General features: G+C 31.0%; 1 protein-coding gene across 1 annotated transcript; it reads left to right on the plus strand.

The window, feature by feature from the left end:
- Nucleotides 1-2,060: 2,060 nt before the first annotated feature.
- LOC120088594 (light-mediated development protein DET1) lies at nucleotides 2,061-9,461 on the plus strand. Its single transcript, XM_039046000.1, has 11 exons — nucleotides 2,061-2,429; nucleotides 2,534-2,964; nucleotides 3,075-3,303; nucleotides 4,188-4,349; nucleotides 4,476-4,544; nucleotides 4,726-4,782; nucleotides 5,463-5,543; nucleotides 5,627-5,791; nucleotides 5,893-5,988; nucleotides 7,041-7,140; nucleotides 9,041-9,461. The coding sequence occupies exons 1-11, from the start codon at nucleotides 2,358-2,360 to the stop codon at nucleotides 9,178-9,180; spliced, it is 1,602 nt and encodes a 533-aa protein (XP_038901928.1). The 5' UTR covers nucleotides 2,061-2,357; the 3' UTR covers nucleotides 9,181-9,461.
- The last annotated feature ends 604 nt before the right edge of the window (nucleotides 9,462-10,065 follow it).

The raw sequence follows: 10,065 nt of genomic DNA on the forward strand, positions 1-10,065 counted from the left end.
TTGCCAAAAACTATAAAAATGTTTTTCAAAAAACTCATTTTTATTTAAATATTTTTGATAAAAATTTATTAAAATGTACTTGAAAATTTATTTTGAGTGATTATCAAACTTTCTAATTTTTTTTAAATAATTTATTTTTTAAATTAAATACTTGAAAAATGTATTTCAAATATGCTCTAAAAGATACTTTCTAACATTTAGAAATTATATGTGTTCAAGTACGTATTTATGTCAAATTTGTAATTTAACATGTGAATATTTAATCGGTTGGTATTGTAATTCTAATATAAAAAAGAGTAAGGGAAAAAAAAAACACCAATGATACCTCCTACTAGACATTCATCATTGGATATGATATGAGCAAGGCGTTCGGCTGGAATCAACTGCAAATAATCTAAATTGTCCATACTTTTTTATTATTATTTGAAATGATCTAAATTGTCCATGCGTATAAACTTGATTACTTTTAAATTAAATTACAAACGATTGTTTAAGTCTTATTTGGTAATTATTTTATTTTTTATCTTTTAAAATTAAGTTTGCTTCCCTTTCATTTCTTACAATATTTTGTATCTTTCTTAAATTCTTAGTCAAATTCTAAAAACAAAAACAAACTTTTAAAAACTATTTTTTTTTAGTTTTTATAATTTGACTTGATTTTTAAATTATTAGTAAAAACTAGATAACAAATGAAGAAAATTGAAGGTTTGTAGGTTTAATTTTGAGAGCAAAAAACTAAGGCCTCGTTTGACAACTATTTTGTTTTTTAAAATTAAGTCTATAAACACTACTTACACCTTCAAATTTTTTCTTTTGTAATTTATTTTTTTCAAATGGTTAAAAAACCAAAGCTAAATTTTAAGAATTAAAAAAATAGTTTTTTAAAAATTTATTTTTGTTTTTAAAATTTGACTAAAAATTCAAATATTATACTTAATAAATATGTAAAAAGAAAATATATTTGATTTATAAAAAGCAAAATGATTATTAAATGAAAGATAGCCCATTGATCCTTTCATTCTTGAAGTCTTTTCACTTTTACAAATTCCCCTATGAGGTCCCTTCCTAGGAGAGGGAGACATGAAAAGATTGACACATTTTAGAACGTCAATGATTAAAGTAATGTTGCGACTTGTTTTTCTATTTTCTCATTATCTATTTATCTTTATAAATTTGAAAATTAACTATCATTATTATTATATATAGTTTCCCAGTACTTAATTGTTGGTATCATTTGCCCTATTCTGATTTTCCTTTTATATAATTTTTGTTCCAATCCTAAAAAGTAACATAAAAATGACAAAAATAGCGTTTTTTCTTAAGGAAGTTCATAGGCCTAAGTAGACCAATTTTAAAAGTTTAGACACGATATTAACAAACTTATATTTAACATACATCTTTTTTTTAACGACGTTTATCATTTAAACCACAAAAATTTAAGATTAAAGCATAACAAACTTAAAGTTTAGAGACTAAAATGAAATTTAAACGTAGATTCATACATCTTTTTAAAGGACATTTATCATTTGAACGACGATCTTGTTTAAATATGATCATAGTATTAAATTTTTATTGACATATCAATATTTTCACGTTGTCATGAGTTTAATACAACATGAGACATAAATTGATATTTTCATTATATAATAGAAAAATCCACAAAACATTAAAAAAAATATTTATGTTGCTAATGTAGATATAATATAAATAATGGACACGTTAACATGTTTAAAATCATAAAATGTTAATTTACTAATTTAAATATATATATATTTTTTATTTTTTTAATCTTTTCATAAATATTCATTCACGTAAATTTAAGAACTCAAGTACAAATTTAGCTTAATGGTAATAACATAACTTTTTTCTTTAAAAATCGAAGGTAAACAATTCGATATAAAAAGTGAACTCAGGTCAATAATAACTAACCTTAACTTTTCTATTTTAAGATAGAGGATGTGGTAAAAAGAAGAAAAAGTAAATAGCGTGCAAGTAATTTGTTATGTATATGCACATATATATAGAATTGAATGAGCTTAACATCAACGCGTCATCGCTTCTCTCCTTGCCAGTAGTAAAAAGAAGCCCACGTGGATAGTGGATAAGCTGAAAGAGAGAGAGACGGAAGAAAAAGCGAAGAACTGAAGAAGCAAAGAACGAAGAACAAGAAGAAGAGAGAGAGAAAAGAAAAAGGCTGGTTGTGAATATAAAGCCCTTAAACCTTGGCTTTCCCTTAACTGATTCCATTCCTCTCTTTTGCGACTCTAAACCCTCGCCCCCGCATTTCTCCTCCGTCGGATTCCGCATGAAAATCCACAAGAGTTTCTCTTCAATCTGACCTTTATTCCAACAAAGGAATGTATAGAAGCAACAATGTGGCTGCTAGGATCTTCGATCGCCAAATCGCCACTCCTCCTCCTGGAACCACTGTAAGAATTAAGATTGTTCATATGTTTTTTCGTTTTCTTTTTCGATTCTGTTTGTGTTTTGGCTGATTCGCATTCTGCTTAATGTTTGCGGCTTTGTTCTATAGTTTCATTTTGTTAGGCGATTCTATGAGAACATAGTTCCGAATCATACTGTTTACGACGTTGAATGTCCGGACCATTCCTTTCGCAAGTTCACCGTTGACGGTCAATACCTAATTACATTCAGCAGGAATCATCGGGATTTGATTGTTTACCGTCCGAAATGGCTTTCGTTTTCTTACAAAGGAGATGAAATCGATACGTTTCAGGAACTTCCTTCCACTGCTCAGAAGTTTGAGAGCTTCTTCAACTTGATTTATTCCGTCTCCCTTGCTTCCTGCAATGAGCTTATCTGTAAGGACTTCTTTCTTTACATGGAGAGTAACCGATTTGGGCTTTTTGCTACTTCTACTGCTCAAATCCAAGACGCTCCGGCCGTTGGTGGTGCTGTTCCGGGAGTTCCTTCTATAGAGAAAATTACGTTTCACCTACTGAGGTCAACTCTATGATTTTGCTGTTTGTTTTTCTTTTTCTTTGTGTAATTCGTTTATATGCTTTTTATGGAGCTTCGCGCTGTGTGTGTTCTAACATCCAAACCTGTGATAGATTGGAGGATGGAGAAATTCTTGACGTGAAGGTGTTTGTCAATGATTTTGTGAATTTGGCTCACAATACGGGCGTCTTCCTCTACGATGATCTATTGTCTATTGTGTCCCTACGCTACCAGATTGTACACATTCTTCAAATTAGAGATTCCGGCCACCTTGTTGATGTACGAGCCATTGGCGCTTTTTGTCGTGATGATGATGAACTTTTTCTCAATTCTAGCTCTCAGGCGAGTAACATTATGGTTTATGCTTCTTTAGTAGTACAGATTACTTCTTAAAAACCTATCACTATATGAGCATATCTTTTGACTAGATAAAAAACAACATTTAATCTGTAATCCTTCCTTCATGCTTCATGATTTTGGTACCTTTCTTCAAGTAGTACTCGTTTCCGTAGATTAATTCTGTTGGTCAAATTTTCTTCTCATTGATCTGTTCCTTTGACACTTTGCAACTTTGTGGAGGCGCTGAAAATCTGTCTTCCTCTATGCACTCCATATATCTATTCTGAATTGTGCATGTTTGGCTGCTTTTTAGTCTCTTTGCCCTATTTTTATTCCGAAGATGATGAACTACTCTATTTCTAGTGCTCAGGCGAGTTAAATTACGTAGTTGCATTCTGGTTCATGCTTCCTCCGGTTGTGTAGGGGTTGAAATTTCAGTAGAACACAACGCTTGATAAGAACTGCTATGTTTATTTGAGCCTATTCTTTGACTAGATAAAAAATAATGATGATCTGTTTAACTGTCATCCTTCATGCGTCTGTTATTAGCATCTTTTTTTTCGTTCCTTCTTCATTTTTTTTTTTTTTTTTTTTTTTTTGGTGTATGAATACTGTTTTTTCTGTCAAATTTTCATCTCAACTGTTTCTTCACTTCTGTAATTTTCCTGCACATCTATGTTCTGAATTGTGCATGTTCGACTGCTTTTTAATATCTTTGCTTTTTTATTTTTCCTTCTTCTTTTGACCTGATATTCATGGTAATTTATGCCTACGACTCAATGGCTCCATTAACTGGGTGCACACTGCCCTTGATGTGTGTATGTTTTTTGACCCTACATTCCATCCATGGAACAATTACCTATGAATTTTCAACTTATTAATGACAGTGTGTGGGGGTACCTGAAAGAAGATTGCTTGCGGGTAATGTTGAGAATGGTTTCCATCATAACCCGCCCAACACTGACAATTCTTTTCTGAGTGGTCTCAAACAACGCTTGCTATCGTTTATATTCCGCAGAATATGGAATGAAGAATCAGATCATCGCTTGGTTGGTTATATGTGACTTCTAATCCCAGTTCAGCCGTCTCTGTCTTGAATTTCTTCGTATTTTATGTATGATTGGAATCGTTTGTTCAGGCATTCATTTGTTTAGTTACTTTGTTTCTTTTTACAGAGGGTTCAGTGTTTGACGAAGAGTTTCTACTTTCATTTTCAAGACTATGTCGACTTGATTATTTGGAAGGTAGATTCTTTACTTTTTGTTGACATACAATCTGTTGTTTGTTTGTTTTTGTTTGTGTTTTGTTGTGTATACTGAGCAAAGATTGAATTGAATTGCATATCATTATCCTTTCCTTCAATCATTATTTCATGTTCTATGCACACATGATGTGTTACTAGTTGTTTACAGAACTCCTGACCAGGTACAATTCTTGGACCGGCAACACTTGCTGCTCAAGCTTGGGAGTGTGGATGGAGGGGTGAGCGCTTTCCTTCTCTGTCAGTCTCCATTTCAAACTACTATCCTACTATCTTTCTCTTTCCAAGACTGGCTCTGGGCAAACCAAAATATTAAAAAGCTGTTATTATCCAAATTGAACCATTGCAACAAAGACAACTTTAAAGAATCCCATATAAGTAGACTTACTTCATAAGTCACACCAGCAAGTGATTATCAATTTTATGAGAATGACAACGTGCCTATGAACCAAATATTTTGAAAGGCGTTTGGCTCCCATGTTAGGTTTGTTTAGCTTGGAATTCAAAGTCATATTTGAGTTTATTTGTCATAGGCTTTACACTACTAGTTTGTTAATTTCCATATGAATTTAAATTGTTGAATCTTATCTCTCAAGTCGCACATTAAATTCTCAAATCTCAAATCCACGAATGAAAATAGAGGATATACAAACTCAAGTTTTTTGAATTCGTTCTTTTACTTTGAGCTTGGACTTCCCAAACTCGTGAGACAAAGGTTATTGCTTCAGTCTACAATGTTCTAAGATGTTCCAGCTATAGAAGCCCTTAAAGCATACTGGCGTTCTGAATTCTTTTATATAGCTTTTATCGGTGAAATAACCCTCGTGTTTCCCTCAGTTGTGATTAGCATAGCGACCTTTCTTGGAAATTCACAGCGATTACATTTTACCTTTACATTTAGGTTTCACGAATGGCTGATCACCACCGGGCATTTTTTGCTGTATATGACATGGAGACCACTGAAATTGTTGCTTTTTATCAGGTGCGTGTTTGTTTCCCAGCTATTTTCATACTTTTTCAATTAACTTTCCCCGTCATTTCTAATTCTTATCATACTTCCTCTAGAATTCAGCAGACGACCTTTACCTTCTATTCGAGCGTTTTTGTAATCACTTCCATGCAGCATCAAGAAATTCACTGTGCATGAATTTCATATCCTCGCACTCCAATAACATTCATGCTCAAGAACAACTAAGAAGCTTGAAAAATAAAGCAGCCAGCTACTCACAGGTGGTGAACCTTATTGACACCATTTTTTTTTTTTGTGGGTATCCGTTGCCTTCCATATGTTATTTTCACTAAATCTCATTAAATTGACTCAACTTTCCCAGTTTGTGAAGAAGATGCTGGTATCTTTGCCGTTCAATTGCCAATCACAGAGCCCATCTCCCTACTTTGACTTATCTCTTTTTCGTTATGATGAAAAGGTATGCATTTAAACGTGTTCTTTTTTCAGTTTTTTTTTCTACCTAATGTTTAAGTACCTCTGTTTCTATCTGAATTGGTATGTATAAAGACTATTTGCTAGCCTTTTAAGGGGGGTTTAGAGCTTTGAGTTGGTTATTATAGTAAGGATTGGTAGGTTATAATAGTCTGTTTGGGGTGCAGACTATTTAGTCTGGGTAGGAAATAGTAAACATTGTAACAAAGTAACAAAAAGGGATTTGAAATAGTAATACTTTAGTTAATTATATGTTATGATAGTTGAAAACACCAACTATTTTAATTAGATTTAGAACCTCGAACATGGAGTGGCCCGCTCCACCGACTTGAAGTTAGGAGGTCAAAAACCCCTAAAATTGTAGATATGATAGAATTCGTCGGATTACAATCTTCATTCTCAATGGTTGTCGACTTATTGATAGACATAGTTCCCACATTGTTCAAACTCTCGACACCCTCTAATGGCTTTGAGAACATCTTACCAGGGTGAACTATCATAGGTTGGCCTAATGGTAAATAAGGGAACATTCACATTGATAAAGGGCTAAAAGGCCATGAGTTCAATTTATGGTGGCCATCCCGTGAGATTAGTTGAAGTGCACATAAAGCTAGTTCGGATACTCACCGATATTAAAAAAAAAAAAAAAAAAAAAAAAAAATCTTAATGGGGGTGGTCATTAACAATGATTTTTTATTTATTTATTTATGAAAGTACTGTATGTGTATGGCTCATTTATAATCAATATTTACAAATTTGTTTACATGTAATCCTTTGAACCACATATTTATTTATAATTAAAAAGGTGTCTTTCTATCTTTCTATCAAAGTAAGATTGAGCTGGATTCGCAAGTCAGTGCCATGGTTGGGTTGATGTGGAAAGTGTTTTTCGGTTATTTATTCATGTACTTATTTACTTTGTTTTATGGGAGCAAACGTTGATGTGGAAAGTTATGCGTGGTGGATTTTGTTTAGGAGGAAGTAAGGGGATTTTGAAAATGTTGTCAGCATTTAACACGAAATTTTATGAGTTTACAGCTGATATCCGCAACCGACCGGCACAGACAGTCAACGGATCATCCTATAAAATTTATTTTAAGACGGCCACCTTATTCCCTCAGATTCAAAATTAAATCAGGTAACATTTTTACTCCTATTGCATGTCTTCGCCCTTTGCTTCCATTCAATTTTTTGTTGCCTCCAACGTATGGTTTTAACTGAAACGTTTTTTTAAAAGAAAAATCAATTTGGACTTTGAACTTTTAATTTCGTCAAGTTTAAATTTACATAGACGTTGCAATTTTAATTTTAAACTTTAAAATGTGGTACAATTTTAACCATTTAATAGGTTTTCACCTCAAGTATCGCTGTAAAAGTTCTTTTTATTCATTTAATGAAAATATAGAACATATAGATTTTGAAATTGTTATGCAATAGTTAATTTGTGGGAAAATTATTTTAAATGATAAAATTATTTAAAATACTTACAAATATAGCAAAATTTTATTGTTTTTTAGCGATAGACTACTATCACAATTTATCTGCGATAGATTGTGATAGCATGACATAGATAGTTGTTATTGTAGATATAGATAGTAGTTATCGTAGATAGATAATGAAATTTTGCTATATTTGTAAATATTTTGGTTCATTTTTCTATACTTAAAAACAGTCCATTATTATTTTATTTTGTTAAATTAAGTAGTTGAATTAGTTATAATTGAAACTGAGATTTAAAATGCAAACACTTATATAAATTTCATTTAAGATCAAAATGGATGAAATTGAAAGTTCAGCATGTATGCTCAAAATTGATGTTTTCCCAACCTTTTTTTCCTTCAACATATTTGAGAAAGGCATGCCACTAAATTAGCTGCCGCGTAATTGTTTCAGATGATAACTTTGTATTTTTTATCTTTTAGTTTTCATGTTTGGATAATAAGCAAACAATTTCTTTTTAAAAATACAATGAAAATTTTGGTTTCCATTTCAGAAAATAATAATAATAATAATAATTCCTTTAAAATATAATTTAATTCTGAAAAGCCTTTTATAGAGTCGGTTTCAGAGAAAAAGGTGTTCTATATTGCCCCCTTTTATACTCTCTTTCATAGAAAAAGGTACTCTCTTTCAGAGTAAAAGGTTTTCCTTTTATTTATTTATTTTCCAAATTGTTTCATAAATTTATATTTATTGTTTTTCTTCTTCCTGTTGCAATTTTCTATTTTCTCCCGTTTTCCCCGACTTATCTTGCTCTCATTTTTTTTCTCTATGAAACTATTCATTTTCATAAACTTTTTGATCTCCGCTTCTCTCTAAAATTATATATAATTATAATATATAATATATATATATATATATATTATATTATATATACTTTGAGAAGAAATTGTGTTACTATACTTATTAATTGATCTCTCGCTCTAAATTTCTCTCTCTGACATTGATTCTATTTCCAAATCGTTTTCTTTTTCTTGAAACTACCTTCACCTTCTATTCTGCTCTCTGATTAGCATCTCAATATTTTGTCTTAGGTTCGCTTACTTATCTTTTTCCTCTAAAACTTGTTTTTATATTATTCTTCCTTCTCTCATTCTTTAAATTATAAACAAAAAAAAAATATTCTTTCAAAAAAAAAAAAAAAAAAAAACAAAGATAGTTTTATATAACAATAAAAAGCAAAAGTACCAAAATAAACCAAAAGAAAAAAGTTTATTTATTTATTTATTTTTATCTATATAAAAAAATTATAGCACTGGTGTAAATGCTGACAATGAAGACATTTTACAATGTGAATTCTGAAAGTGCGCTAATGAGTTTTAGAATATGTTCCTTTAAAAAACAAAAGAAATGGTCAAGAAAATTAAATTGTACTATTACAATCTAGAGAACTAGTTGAAATCAATTCTCTTTATAATTTTTTTTTTTTAAAAGAGAGAGAGAGAGAGAAGATATAAAGGTCAAATTAGATTTTAAAATGTTCATTTGAAGGAAAGAAATAAAATTGTAGCTAACGAAGGTTGGGTTTGTTGGAATAGGTCCGGAAGGTGGGATAACAGATGGACGAACAAAAGGGATATCGTCTTTTCTTTTTCATCCATTTTTGCCATTAGCTCTCTCCATCCAACAGACAACATACTTGCATCCTTCTGTTGTCAATATTCACTTCCGGAGATAATAATTAAAAAAAAAATATATCATTTTTCAACACCAAAAATGTACATAAAAACAATATATATTTTCCTAGTTACTATTGTGTTGCGGCTTTTTCAGGTTTTAATTTTTGAAACTGAGTGTTGATTATTCAGGCCTCTCTGGCATGCCAATTGTCCCCAAACTGTACACTTTTGGTCCTTCCCCATTATCTTTTTGCTCCCAAATGAAGGCTATTGTTCTGTATTTTATTATTATTATTATTTTGAATAAAACTCGGTTTAGAGGAAAAACAATAATGGGTAATTGGTTTGGTATAATTTTGTTAATATATTACGAAGAAGCAATTTTATTGACATGGGAGTTGATAGTTCTAATTGAACTTAATATTTGAATTGATTATAATCACACTCAAGTAACATGGTTTTATTACTGTTATTGAAGCTAAAAGTAATGGCACTTATAATTATATTAAACAATCAGTTTGGTCTCTAAATTATCTTCCATCGAATTGTTAATTACTATTATTAAAAGGTTGATAGCTTGTCCGAAAGTTCAAATATTGAACTTATAATTCGATATTATATTTGAGAATTATTTATATCATGAAAATGAAGCCATTCTTTCAAATTTACTTGGAAAGAATCAACATTCTAAATTAAATCTTGGATTGTTATTCTCATCTCACGTCGTAGCCATCAAATCTGTCGGGACTTTCAATTACTGGATGGTCACGAATTTTCTGTCCGAAGTCAAATCCATCAAAAGTATAAATATAAAAAGGATGTAGGGAAAATAAAACTAATCACTGTATTAGAGAGCACATCAATCACTATTGTGTCAAAAAAGAGTACGCATCATTCAATGAAAGACAAACGCCGTCCGCCTGGCTGAATAATTTAAAGGATCA

Source organism: Benincasa hispida, chromosome 1, assembly GCF_009727055.1.
Source record: "Benincasa hispida cultivar B227 chromosome 1, ASM972705v1, whole genome shotgun sequence".
NCBI classification, from domain to species: domain Eukaryota; kingdom Viridiplantae; phylum Streptophyta; class Magnoliopsida; order Cucurbitales; family Cucurbitaceae; genus Benincasa; species Benincasa hispida.